Consider the following 14930-nt stretch of genomic DNA (forward strand, 5'->3'; position numbering starts at 1 on the left):
ACTGCAGAGAAATTCATCATCACAGCAGGTACTTAAAATTTTAAAAAGCTTTTCAGAGAGCAAAATGCAGCAGTGGGGGCAGAAACTATTAAGATGAATAACACAACTGGCATCTAAAGAAAATGAAAAGTACTCCTGAGAGGCTCAAAGATCTGGCCTTGTTTACCAATTATTTTTTCAAGACTAGACAGGAGATGACTCCAAAATAACAAGAGCTGACATGTAGGCTGGGAATCACAACAGGAGAGGGGGTGGTTTTCCTGGGTTGTTCTTTGTCATTTGTTTTTTGGGGGAAAGGATGTTTTCTTTTTTAAATTTGTCCCAATCTGAAGGAAAGACTATGCCAACAATTCCCTCACCCCCAAAAATCTTAAGTACTACTTTTTCTCACCAAATACTTGGTTTCCTATACAAGCTAGAGGCTTAGGCCACTCCTGATGGGCCACAAAGCAATGTTAATTTAACAACTGACACTTACTCCTTAAGGCCCTCAAAGGGAATATGTTGTCTATCATTCTGTTATTGACAGAACTGGAAAAGGGGTTGATACACCAGACGACTGTGCTACAATCAGAGTGAAGTCAATAGGTTGGAGAGACAGGACAGTAGAAATCTTAGGAAGTTCAAAAAAGGCAAGCACAAAGACTGCACCACGGGAAGAATAGCCACATATGCCTAAGTTAACTGGACAGAACAGAACAGATGGAAGATGGCTTTCCAAAAGAGTATTTGGGGAATCCTGATGATCAACAAGATGACCACAAACCATCAACATGCCCTCGCAGCAACGGAGGCCTAATCCGTCTTAGGCTGCATGAGGAAAATCACTGTCAGTATGCTGGGAGGAATGATCCTTCCCATCTGGCTAACATGTTAGATAAAATCTGAATTGCTGGATCCAACTCTTAACATTTCCGGTATAGCAGGCATGAACACTATGCTGGAGCAAGGCCAGCAAAGGGCCTTTCAGTCTCAAAAAGCTGTCTGCCCTTAATGTATCTCAACTGTACTCTGTTTTCAAGGGTTTTATAAAGTTAGGCTAAAGATAACTAGTATACTATTGGTCTCCAGGATATCAAGTTCAATTAAGGTATTCAAGAAAAACTTGAGACTTCTCCACAACTCCTCACTCATCAATTTCAGTACAAAAGCAAAAGTTTCAACTGATTCTAAAACCTTAGTCCTCCATAGCTATCACACATTTTAGGCTCTACCACCAGACATCTTCTGTAGAAATTGCAGGTATTCAGCTCAAAATTAAGATTCACAAAACAAGCAAGGTGATGAAACTCCTAATAGAACCTACAGCAGAGAGCTCACACTAAAGCAGACACACATGTTTTACCAACCAAAGGGCACTGAAAATTCCATCACAGGTGAAGGCTAGTCTATAGGAGAATGCAAACATTCAAGCATCTAAAAAGTACCTAACATTTTTAAACAGCAGTAAAACTTCAGATCAGACTTTCTTCTCAAGAAAGTTTCAAGTTTTCCTACAAAATCAAATGTAATTCCTACTGAAACATTCTCTATACGTTAGGAACCACTAAGCTTGGTCTGAACAAGAAAAGAATGAATTGGTTCTGTTGTCTGGTCAGAGTGCTAAGAAAGCTCCATAACCGAAACACCAAACTCTCAATTTGGTATACTGAGTATCAACTATTTGGAATTATTAGATAACAGGTTGAAAGAGGTAACTACATTCAAAATTAATCTCTTAAAGTAATAAGGTAGAAGAACATTAGATTTGTCAATAACCAGTTTTTCCTTAAAGGTAGGTTAGACAGCTAATTTAACACTGAATAATGAGTTTCTAAAACAGCGAGCTTTCTCTTAGCATTGTATAGCCACGGCCAATTTCAGTTTAAAACAAGGCAGAGATGTAACACTGTGCCAGTAAATTCAATTGTAATAGTTCTAGTGCAAGAAAAATATCTAGAAAAGTTCTTACAATTGAAAAGGTAAGTTGCTGAATTTATCTTGACACTTAACAAGGAGATATAAAAATTGTAGATGTATTTTCAACCAAAGCAATTGTCTAACCAGGCTCTGTTCCAACTACATGTGGTTCTAAAGCAGAGGTAGACTGAATGGCAGCCTAAGATGCAGTACCTGTGCCCAATATGTTACTAGCAGAGAAAACACATCACAGAACAACTCCAAAAACCAAAGTCAGAAAGTGAAAAAAGGCTATCCAAGTGCAGATTCAAATTCTGAGAGAAAAGAATAAAACCTATATTCCAGCTCTTAACCACATGAAATTCAGAAACATCTTTTGAAGCTATTTCTGACACTCTAAAAATACTGCTAGCACAAGGGAGACAAACAGTAAAGGACACAGCTTGATTTCTCTCTCCTGAAATCCAAGTGCTGTATTTGATAAATGAAATCAATTGTTCTTATAGAATGAAAATGCACGGATGAACTGACTCAGGTTACCAAGGAAAATACCTCAGTCATGTTCCCCCTCCTGTTATTTCTACACCTAAACCATAGTTTCACTAAAGAAGCCATACTGCAAGCCTTTCAAGAGAGTATTCTAGGACATGTGCTAAGTACGTATCTGCCAAAAACTGGAAATAATTGAAGCTAAGGGCTTAACAGCCCATTACTTCATAGCTTCACACTCTCCTACTGGTATTATAATTAACTGCAAATTAACAGAAACAGCTCACTTCAAAGAAACTGATTCTGAGGTCAAGCTTTGTATATTTTTATTTTTTTTTTGGTGTTGGTTTAGTGGGGGTTTACTTGGTTGGCTGGTTTTGATTTTGTTGTTAGGTGTTTTGGGTTGTCTTTTTGTTGGGTTTTTTTGTGTGTGTGGTTTTTTTTTTGGTTTTTTTTTTTTTTTTTGAAGGAAAGTTAGTTTTTAATTCTGAAAAACTTGACAAGTCAATAAAAAAAGCATTCAAACTCTCAAATAAACAGGTGTCAATTACTCAATAAATATCATAGCATTAGAGAAGAAAAAAAAAATCCTCACTTGTTAAGGAAAAAAAAAAAAAAGCTTTAAAAAGCATGCAAAAAGAAAGCCTCTCTTTAAATTACATTCCCAGAGATAACAAAATCTATTTAGACCTTAATCCCAGTGAAGACTCTTTAATACTGAAGACATGATAACATAAACATGAAATATACGTTTCTATAAAGGATTCTTTTGGAGTTCCCAAGCAAGCCTGCTAGATGTCGCTTGTTCTAATGCCTCAGTGCCACCATCATTCAAGAAAGCGCATCTTCCTTACTATTTGTACACACTACATTTATTTATTACATAAACACCTACTAGGGCTTCTTTCATAGATACAGCAATCCACAAAGAACAACTTGTTACTGCCAATTCATCTAACACCCATATTAAAATACACACCCCCCTCTCTCCTTTTTAAATACACGCAGTGTACTTCATTTTTTATTTTGCCACTTTTGTCCATCGTTTTTCTGTTACTGGAAGGTAACAAACAGACAGAATGCTTACCTGTGACCAGGATGGTAAATGGCAGTAGTTATTCCATGGGCATAATGGCTACTAAAGCTGAAACTATGACTTTCTTGGAAGCTCTGATTTGTTCCAACACTGAATATAGGGAGAAAAAAAAAAAAAATATATATATATATATATATATATATATATACACACACACACACATAATATACATATAAATATACATATAAATGCAGATTTGCGTTCTTTACAGAGTGGAAAGAATTACTTTAAAGTTATCAAAGTAAGACAAAACTTAAGCTTACCTTACAAGGTAGCTTCTCAGTTCTCCACGATAATTAATGACAAGTAGTTCAGCTGACCACTGAGCACTTGCTTTATATTCTAGAAAGATCAGTCCAGCAATAGCATAACTCAGATCTCCTGAAAAACTTGCTGTCTTTACACAAAAATGTAAACAGACAGAGTGAGAAAGATAGTGAAAGGGGAAAAAAAAAAAAGAAAACAACACACCTTTGTGGGAATAAAATTTACTACTTCTATGAAAATGTATCCACAAAGCTAAAGTTTCATCATTTCTATTAGCAACAAAATACACTTTTTTAAATGTTGATTTCAAAGTACGTTATTAACTATGTCCAGAAATATAACACACTAAGGAAACAAACTTGAAATATCCTTCTTTTGTATACATAAAATGCAAAATATATTCTGCCAGCCAAGCCAACTGCAATTACATGTTCTCATCTGAAGGTGAAAAAAAAAAAAAAGTCTCATATTGCTCTAATAGCAATATTTTCTTGATTTATAACCCAATCTGCCTATAAACTGCCAATTTCCAATCTACTACTACAAACCTTAATCATTTGCTATCTATACTTCCAGAATCCACTGTAACTAGAGATTTACCACAATTCTGGCCAAAAGAATGAACGTTCTGACTAAGTACCACAGCACAAAGAACACACTTAGCACATTCTACACATGACTTAATGTAAGTCAACTACAATATAGCCATCATACAATAAACATCATGTTGTGTATCCATGCATGGTAATCATATTTTACATTTCAGTTCTCCTAAATGAAAATTTAACTGAAGACTGTACTTACCGGTGAAATGACCAAAAGCTCACTACCCATTAGGTCAAACACTCTCACTGTTCCAGTGCTTTCAGCATAAGCAAGTAATGTACAGTCATGACTCCATGCAACTCTCCTCCACTGAGGGTTAGGATCTTTTGGCACTATGAAAAAAAAAAAAAAAAGATAGAACATTGTTAAAACTTTAAATAATTTCTTGTCAGCACTGTCATCTATACTCAACTGATCTTTACTAGTCAATGGCCACAATGTGAACCACATCAAAAGCATCCGCAGCAGACCATCTAATGACCTTTAACTCATCCACTGCCTGCCACTGCTGTCTTTACCTTGTTCACATATTTATTTGCATAAGCCAAGGCTTATAAAGATTTTGTAGTTATCAGTTTTCTTCCCTCCCTACAAGCAACAAAAAGACATAAGAGGAAACAGACCAAAAAAAAATTGTTTAATTATGTTTACAGTTACCAAAAAAACTGTACTAGTACCATGACACAAGTACTCAGTCTGGTCAACCAGCAAAAAGGTGGCAATTTACTATAAGCAGCCTATTCCACTCTACATATCAGGATTCAAAATCCTTTTGGACTGGAAGGAGTCCTTACCCTTCCCCACTCATTGCAGGGGAGCTGAACTAGATAACACTTAAAGGTCTCTTCCAACTCCAAAGGTTCTATGATTCTATGATCCATCAGACCAATTGAATCCCACTGCACTTTTTCATGTGGCAGAAAAATTCATATTTGATTAGAAATAATTAGAAAGAGCAATTTAAGTGAACTTTAAAACGTTCTAAGGAGTAAATTCTATGGTTCAGAGCCTCTAACCTAAAGACGGCAATTTCCTGACAGATCATCATTCACCTTCTTTCTTTGGAAAATAGTATCTGCTATGCCAGATACATAACAACAACACCTATATTAAAAAAACATGGCAGGATACCCATCATCATTACAAACTTACCTTGTAGGAGGAAAACAAAACCAAACAAACAAGCAAGCCTCCAACATCCACTATGCCTCCAAAATCCATTAATTTAACTACCTCTTCATCTCAGTTCCTGTATGTTAACTATAATGAAGAGAGCCAGAGTAGAGAAAAACAGAGCTAATAAAAAAGTGAAAATATTAAGAGATTTCACTGAATTTTTTTAAGCAGTTAGTAGAGCAACACTACCAATCAGCAATGCATGAATATACAACAATGGCTTTAAGTAATGGTACAGAGGTTGCTGTACTTTATACCTTGGCATATTCCAACTGTGGATCCAAAATCATCTTTTGCAGACCTGCAGAATAAATTTTATGATTGATATTATATATAACATTAAAAAAAGACCAAAAAAAAAAACGAACCTGAACAAACAAAAACCCCTACTTACTCCATTTTCCAGAGTATACAAAAAGCTATAAAAATACCACAAGTAAATGTACAATTCAATGGCCTGCATGTACTTAACTACTTGTTCAAAAGACAGATAGTAGTCTTCAACCCTTAGGCAGCGAGTCTGTTACAATACTGTTTTAGAAACCTCACTTTCAGACTATAAGAAATAATATCCCCATTTAGTAGTAATGCCGTTCAAAATAAATGCTGAGGTCCTAAAATGCTGCAGGAAGTTTTTTTCTTTAACAAGTCAGTATTCTCTAGGTGACAATTAAGAATAAAAAAAAAAAGCAAGAATATAGTTACAATAATACAGTTGAAACACAAGATTTATTCCATAGTTTATAAGTTGACATTTATGGTGTTCACTTCTGATTGAACAATTTTCATACACTTGCTTCTTTTACATATAAATAGAAGCTCTGACCTTCTAGCAAATGGATTTTTGTGAAGCAAGTAAACACACTCGATCAAGATCTGTACTACAGCTAAATGTGTTCTTGAACTGGCAAAAGAAAGCTTGTTGTTAGGGAACTGAAGGAAAAAGGAAAGCATAAGTCTTTATGGCAATTCATGTTATTTGTAACATACGGTAAAGCCAGCTAATCTACAGAGAAGAACAATATCTCCTTGTCACACTTTTTTATGAGAGAACTTTTCTTCTCACATAATGACTTGACAGGGGAACTGAAAGGCAAAGGCTAAGAGACCACAAATTGGGCTTAGTAGTCTGAAACACCTTAACAGTTTTCTTATATAACTGAAAATAATTTAAAGATTACAAAAACACATCCTACAAAAGGAAATACAGATAGCTCTTATCTATAACTTTTGTAACCGCTGATGAGGGGCAGGGAGTATGAACTGTTCTTTAGTCTTGGCCACTCGTGATTTTAAAAACAAAAGTTTTTTGTTTTCTAAGCAATAACATATTTTAAGAATATCTCATTAATTAATTTCAGAACATACACAGCAATCAGAAAGAACAAAAAGGTCTTTAAAACTCTGCTTAGGAAGTCACTATCTCAGAACTCCACAACTGTTGTTATGAAACAACACAGCCTAAAATTACCTGATTTCTACACGCTGGTCTTGCACAACAGCCAACAGTTTACCATTGCTGAAAGAGAAAGATAAAGGCATGAAAGTTATTTAAAATCCAGCTCTTGCAGAACATTGATGAGAGCTTTAGCTGCTTTTCTTCACAGATAGATACAAACTTCCCAAACTTTTAAACAAAGAAGTATCTTAATAAAATTCCCTTCATGTCTGAAATATTTCTGTCACAGAAATAGTAGCTTTAAGAAAACAGAAAAATATGCCTATAATCTTGCTGCAAGGAAGGTCAAAATCAAATGTTCCTTATCACTTATAACAGCAATACCTAAAATTATGCATTGCTTTATCTGGAATAAACAGCCATCATACTTCAGTAAGCCAGGTTATCTCCTTAGGAGCAGGCCTTTGTACCTAACATACATCATTGGAACACATCAAAAGGAGCTCCACTTTCCTCAGAGTCAGCATCACCTTCTGTTTTGTATTGTTGACAGAACTCTTGTTCAACCATTGATCATATTTAGTGATAATAAATAAGTAAAAATATTCCATACTACTTTCATATCATCAAACCATGATTTATGTAAACACTGATGATCTTTTTTTTTTTTTTTTTTAAGCTAGTGATTTCTCTGTTGTTTCTAAAATTGATTTAGAACCACTGTACCTTGGAACTCTCACTTTGTTCCTGGCATTCAATAGCAGATGGTTTTTGAAAGTATGCATTCCCTTTCCCCTAGTTTTAAAATAAGCAATTTCTATTACATAGCCTACAAGTCTCTAACTGATAAAACTCAAGTTGTAATCCTTCTGCTGTGAGCACATTCATACTGCAAGCTACTTCAGTACAGAAGCTAAAAGTATATTCAGACATGAGTCAGAGATGCATTAAAAGCCCCTGGATAGCAGACTGACCTTTCTTTTCCCAGAGCTGCCTGTGAAAGCCCCCGATATTTCTCTCAACCAAAGACAGTAGCATTACTTTAATAAGTTATTAACTCAGCACTGTTGCCACGTGGGCAGGGTGGAAAGCATCAGTACATTCACTTCTGCCCAAAACAGAAAAGCATACAAGTACACAGGTTGGTTACCTTGCAAGCACTAAGTGCCAGTTGATCTGCTTATTAACTAGACGAACCAGTCCAGATGGTAGAGAAAACTTAGCAGGGCTGAAAAAAGAAAAGTACTGCCTTATTCAGAACGTAATCCTAAAAGTAGTTGAGATACACATGCCAGATGACTTAGTTTTAAGGCAACCGTCAACTATATAGGACATTTCAGCAGATAGGCATGAATCACTAACACTACACTGCCAGTGACAAGGGTTAACAGAATTATCAGCTGAATTAATAGAACCACAGCCACATCTTCAGACTTTGGTCAGTAGCCAGTTTTGAGGACACCAATAAACTGATGGGCAGCCATGACAGCGAAGGAACTGAAGTACTTGTTTCATAAGGAGAAGCTGAAGGAACTGTACTTATTTAGCCTGGAGAGGAAAAGGCTTCAGAGAGGACTTACCAAAGCCCTCTGATACCTATAAGATTGCCAAAGAAAGTCCCTCAGATGCATAGCACAATATCGATCAGTAAAAACAGAGAAAGTCTGAAGCTGATATAGGGAACCTGATCTGAGTTTAATGTTTGCCTGCTTTTTTCAATTCTTCTTTTCCAATTATATATATTAAATGTAAGAAAATGGCAACTAGAACCAGTTTTGAAGACTAAAAAACAGACTTTCAACACTAGTGGTGTTAAGAAAATCCTTATAACTAGGCTTGTGTGATGGCATGGAGCCCATAAAAACAAGCATAAAAGACAAAATATACTAGAACACCAGAAACAGGGAAAGTCACATTGTCTGCTAACTTAAAACTACATGACTGTTTCACAGGAAGCAAAAATTAACGTCCCTTTCTTGAAAACAATAGGATGCCACTAAAAAGAGAGAACTTCTATCTTCAAACACTCAAGTTTATTTAGACTTCTGATAAAATAAATAAGTCAAACTAGACAGCTTCAGGTGAAAACACAGGTGTTTTCAACTTCAGTTTATGGAAACAAAATTCTAAGCAGTTTTACTGTTGTTAAAAGTAATTTTCCATCAAAATCAAGATGACATTAAATTGCCAAATAAGAAGACTATAAACCTACCTGTACCAGATATATCGAAGCAAAAGCAATGCAGGACCTACAGGAAACAAAAAGAAGGGAAGGGATTACATCTCTGGGTGTTTTAGGGCATTCTTCAGCTTACTGTATATAGAATTTGACACATTCCTACAAAAGAACATGGTGTTGCTGGTGAAAAAAGTCTCTATTCTTGGTTGAAAAATAAAATGCAAATTAAAAGAAAAATAAAAGCAAAAAAAAAAAAACACCCAACATATTTCTGTTAATTCTAAGAGAACTGTCTAAAGATGAAAGTGCAACTTAATTACCACATAAATTTTCCTCTTAATTCCATGAACAGCAAATAGCCAAAGCTGATTGAGGGAAAGAACATTTTTTTGCAAAACGTAACAGAACTTCTCAACTTTGTAGATGCATGTTTTTCTTGTTTGACCCGCTAAGCTAATAGAGGCAAGAAAGTTCACAAAAATAATACGTAAACAACACAGCAATACTGCTAAACAGTAAACATCTTTCTGAAAAGAAATTCTCCACTCTGTTTTCATTATACTAGCTCCTCTAAGGAGCAGAAATTGCAAATTTTACAAGCAATTCACATACCATTCTCATGAGTCATAAACATAAAAGCAAACCATATTTACCTGTAATTGCTCTAGTGATGATAAATGATGCACCATGTTTTCTGTTGCCTCTCGGCTGCAATTACAAGAATAATGGTCAAACTCTGATACACTTCATCACTTAAATACAGCATTCAAGCATTCCTTCTGTGGTTGAACATAAGCTGCCTACTAGCCTACAGGTTCCTCATGCATCTCAATTACGTGCAACTTCATACAGCAATTCAGCTCTATAAGCTAAAACAGACTATAGAATCAAATATTATCACTGTCATGTTGTAATAAACAAAATTTACTACAAATTATCTATTGATTCAGCTTTGCTGTGGTCTTCAGGTAGCAACAAAAGGAACTGACTTCTAACTACATTCTCCCGTATTACATTACAAAATATTCTATGCCATATGAATGCCATATTGCACTGTAATTCTCAGAAAAAGCAATTGGAGTTCAAAAACCTGTCTTAAAATGTCACTGCTAAATGACATAAAAGCTTCTTATAAAAGTTTCAGAAATGCATTTAAAAAAAGAGCAACTTAAGTAAAACTCTAAGCATCAATTTGTACAAGGCAATTCAGTTCACCACAATACTCAATAGCCTCACACAGCCCTTCCAGCACTTCTGCTCTACTTTTGTAGATGGAAGGACCAAACGTCTTCCACCTGCATAACACTCTCCAAACACAGAAAAAAAAAAATCAATCATGGAACAACATAGGATATATATTCATCGCTATAAAAAGAGGTACAATTATTTGCTAATAAGAAAGTAGAAAAAACAGATTAAGACAATCAGTAAGAAAGGCATCACATACAGACTTCTAAAATAACATTATGCATGTACTTTTCTACATAAAATATTAGAGCATCACTATAGTAGCAGGTAATGAATGAATAAATTACTTCAGTATACAGGATACACTTGTTAACTCAGCCCTCTTATTCCAACTTACAGGGCAGCAAAACACTGACGGACACATAAACAAAAAGTCAGGAGTATCTGCAAGTTTAAAAACATATCTGGCCTCAAAAAATTAAACTATTAAAATAAAGTAGTTCCCTGTGCAAAGCCTGCAATCCAGAAACAGTCTTTGAAATAATCAAGCTGTTTTCTTACAGTACATTAGAAGTCAACAAAGCTGCACTAATAGATAACCTCCCAGATTCAGGTTGATTGATCAGAAAGTTACAAGGTATTACATAGAGTAAAGAAGCGAGACTATAATTAATTCTTAAAGCTATTTTAGTACCTTGGGGAAGGGGGCAATTGTTTCCAGGGAAATGAAAATGCTTTTTCTTAGTCCACAAACTTTAACAAGCTCAAAAAACTTTTCCAGATATTTCTTAAACATGGTTTAGTGGGAGCTATTGGTAATAGGTGAACAGTTGGACTGGATGATCTTTTAGGTCTTTTCCAACCTTGGTGATTCTATGATTATATACATACTGTACTATATATTACTATAGTCCTTACAACTATTTTATTACTTTATTTAAATACTCATAATTTTCACTTATGAAATAGGTTACACAGTGCACATGAATACAGGAATTCACTGCACTGAATACAGGTTGCTTTGATTTTCCCACCAGTACAGTCCAGTTCATTGACTTGCTTGCTTAAATGGCAAGGAACATTACAGACCATACAATTCCAACTCCCTGCCATAAGCAGAGCTGCCACCCACCAGATCAGGCTGCCCGGGGCCCCATCCAACCTGGCCACAAATGCCTCCAATCATGTGGCACGTACAGCTTCTCTGGACAGCCTGTGCCAGTGCCTCACTACTCTCTGAGTAGTGAATCTCCCCCTAACATCTAACCTAAATCTTCCTTTTAGTTTAAAGCCAGCGCCCCCCCCCCCCCCCCCCCATTCTATCAGCATCAGACTATGTAAAAAGTCAGTCTCCCTCCTGTCTAGAAGCTGCTTTTAAGTACTGGAAGACCACAACAAGGTCTCCCTGGACCATTCTTTTCAGGCTGAACAAGCTCAGCTCTTACCTCTCTTTGTAAGAGAGGTATTCCAGCTTCCAAATCATCTTTGTGGCCCCCATCTGGGCTGATTCCAACAGTTCCATATCCTTCATCTGCGCTGGGCCACAGGACTGGATGCAGTACTCCAGATGAGGCTTCATGAGGGCAGAGTAGAGGGGGACAATCCCCTCCCTCTCCCTACTGGTCACCCCCCTTTTGATGCAACCTAGGTTATTGCTGGCCTTCCAGGCACTGCTGGCTTATGCCCAACTTTTCATCCATTAGGACCCCCCATAGCCTTCTCTGCAGGGCTTTTCTTAACGAGTTCTTCTCCCAGTCGGCATACACATCTGGAATTGTCAGTTCTTCACATGCATCGTTTACAAATTTCTGTTAGTTTCCCCTAGAAATCTTCCTCTAAAGGAACTCCATACAGGTAAATGAGAATATCAGTAAGATTTAAAATAAAAACTAGTTTGGAGTTCTAGCTTATGAAATCTATGTGTGTCTTCAAGTTAACTTTATTCTTTCATCACAGAATCAATCTCCCAGTGTGCACAGTTACAATCAGAAGAACTCAGACTGTAGACTAAAACGAATCAAAGAATCACCCAGGTTGGAAAAATCTCCAAGATCATCCAGCCCAACAATCGACCTACTACCAATATAACCCACTAAACCATCCTAAAGGAGATAAGAGAAAAATAAAGTGAGGTCAATAGAGAAAAGTCTTGTTTAAAGCCTTGCTTTGGATCACAGATGACTGCATGAAGGAAGCATTCAGCTTCCTTTCCTTTCCCACTTTCCCTCACTTTACTCATTTCTAACCAAGCAGTTCTATCAGAAATACAGCAGGAATTCTTCTGCGATGTTTATTTTTCTAAACAGTGTGAATAAGCCAGGATAAAATAAACAGGTGAAAGCCACAGTCACCTAAATAACAAGGTGTTAAGCCCATCTTTGCCCATAGGTATGTATATAGAAAAATACACCTTGTAAAAACAGCACAGGTGAAAGAATAACACCTTCCCCTCTGTTCAGAGAGAGGCTCCCATTAAGCATCAAGTCTTGATAAAGTACTTCAATAAATGCACTAGCAACTGCAGAAAATTTGAATGTTCAATACAACAAATAAATGAAACCACACTGTTTGCATTTTCTATGTCCAAGTCATACAACAGAAGAGAAGAAAAATGCTACCTTAGCATGTTTACATTAAGCTTATGTGGCAAGGTTTTGATAGCAGGGAGCTGCAGTTGTGACCTCCACGAGCAGAGCCCAGCACTGCCCCATGTCAGATGAGAGCCAGCTCCAGCTGCTCCAAGAGGGACCCATTGCTAAGCAGAGCCAAGATATAAGCAATGATGGTTGTGATCTGTGACAGCAGATATAAGAGGTGGAAAAACTGTGGCACAACAGCAGCTGGAAAGAATATTCATTAGTTCAGGAAAAGAGCCTGAAAAGGAAGGAGGAGACAAAGCAGTATGAACTGACCACACTGTTGCTCAAGGCCTGGGGAAGAGGTAAGAGAGCTCAGATTGAAACCGATCCTGAGAAGAGGGAGAGGTGAAAATGTTTTTTAGTCATCAGTACCCTAATCTGTTATCATTTTTCAATAAATTAAACTAATCTTACCCAAACCTAAGTTGTTTGGCTCACACAAGTAGCTGGTGAGTGATTTCACTGTCCTTACCTCAATCTGTGAGATCATTATTTGTACTTTCTGCCCCATGACTTGCAAGGGAAGGGGAACGAGAGTGTGTATTCTCCCTTTTATCTCACTACTGAAATTCCAGATACAAACACCCTGACCTGCAGGTCTGGAAAGGGAGCTGGGCTGCCTTGCGCATGGCAAGCTATAAAGCTCTCGTTCGCAATGAATCACAGAATGACCCGGGTTGGAAGGGACCTCAAGGATCATGTAGTTCCAACCCCCCTGCCTGGCAGGGCCACGAAACATACACCTTTACTAGATCAGGTTGCCCAGAGCCCTGTCCAACCTGGTCTTGAACACCTCCAAGGACGGGCAATGGCTCGGTTCTCACTGCTTTCAGCTCAGCTGTTGATGGAGATGGGGCTTTAAGTTTACCACGCCTTTCCTCACGCCTGCTGATAAAACCTGGCACGTGTTGTTCACATAAAAACAGCGAAAAGGGCTTCAAGGAACCCCAGGTAACATATGACAACGCAGAAACGAAGGGACGTGAAAGACAAGACACAGCACCGCTACGGGGATAGGAATACCCCAAGGGTATGCTGTGTTCTCACCCTTGTTGCCTCCCTTTTCCTTCCAGGCCATAGGCTCCCAACCAGCAGCGCCCCGTGCCGCACTGCTCACCGCCGGCACAGCGGGACGACACCGCCGACGTGGCCACTCCGCTCTGTTCCTCTCCCCTCCCCCGCTCCGCAACCCCATCACGCCGCTTCTCACCTGCAGCTCAGTTTCCGGAGGCCACTCGGCGTTGACCAGCAGGTCGTACAAAATGTTTTCTTCCCCATCCTCTTCTTCGCTGACAGTCGCCATCCCATCCGACCTCGGAGCCCCTTCCCCGCCGGCAGTAGCCATGCTGGCCCGGACCCTCCCACTACCGCAGCGAGGACGGTGCCCGGCGGAGGCCAAACCAGCGAGAGGCTTTTAACCCCTTCAGAGCTGCATGGAGGAGCGACAGGCAGCTCCGAAGTGGGCACCTATTGCTGTTGGGCTGCAAACGATAAGAAAAGGAAAGTGAAGCCTAGGAGGAGTAAGAAATGCATTAAAAGCCCCTGGATAGCAGACCAAAAATAAATAAATAAAGGTTCCTTTATTCACACAAAACTCACAGCGCTTTGTACCAGAGATGCTTTATACTAAAGAACACAAACATGAATGACGAGGACACAACGCCGCAGCGCTGCACACAAACGCAAAGCGGACTCACATCCCAAACCCACCCGGAACGGAAGAGGAGGCTCAGGGGAGACCTTATAGCTCTCTATAACTACCTGAAGGGAGGTTGTAGTGAGCTGGGGGTTGGCCTCTTCTCTCGTGTAATCAGTGACAGAACTAGAGGGAATGGTTTTAAGCTGCGCCAGGGGAGATTCAGGATGGACATTAGGAAGTATTACTTCTCGGAAAGGGTAGTCAGGTATTGGAATGCACTGCCCAAGGAGGTGGTGGAGTCACCGACCATGGCAGTGATCAAGAAACGCTTGGATGTGGTTCTGAGGAATATG

General features: G+C 38.2%; 1 protein-coding gene across 2 annotated transcripts in view; it reads right to left on the reverse strand.

The window, feature by feature from the left end:
• The window catches only part of NBAS (NBAS subunit of NRZ tethering complex), a 142349-nt gene extending 127940 nt beyond the window's left edge, over window positions 1-14409 (reverse strand). The window contains exons 1-9 of one of the 2 annotated variants that reach the window (XM_015859432.2): window positions 14149-14404; window positions 9765-9819; window positions 9145-9181; window positions 8083-8160; window positions 7005-7052; window positions 5791-5834; window positions 4556-4689; window positions 3748-3881; window positions 3476-3574 (exon numbers count right to left, since the gene is read on the reverse strand). In XM_015859432.2, the coding sequence (XP_015714918.1) occupies window positions 3476-3574; window positions 3748-3881; window positions 4556-4689; window positions 5791-5834; window positions 7005-7052; window positions 8083-8160; window positions 9145-9181; window positions 9765-9819; window positions 14149-14283 (764 nt within the window). In that variant the 5' untranslated portion in view covers window positions 14284-14404. Of the gene's footprint in view, window positions 1-3475; window positions 3575-3747; window positions 3882-4555; window positions 4690-5790; window positions 5835-7004; window positions 7053-8082; window positions 8161-9144; window positions 9182-9764; window positions 9820-14148 lie in introns of both variants that reach the window. The other variant, XM_015859433.2, reaches the window with a different exon arrangement.
• Between the last annotated feature and the right edge of the window lie 521 nt (window positions 14410-14930).

The sequence above is a fragment of the Coturnix japonica genome, chromosome 3 (assembly GCF_001577835.2).
Source record: "Coturnix japonica isolate 7356 chromosome 3, Coturnix japonica 2.1, whole genome shotgun sequence".
Lineage (NCBI taxonomy): Eukaryota > Metazoa > Chordata > Aves > Galliformes > Phasianidae > Coturnix > Coturnix japonica.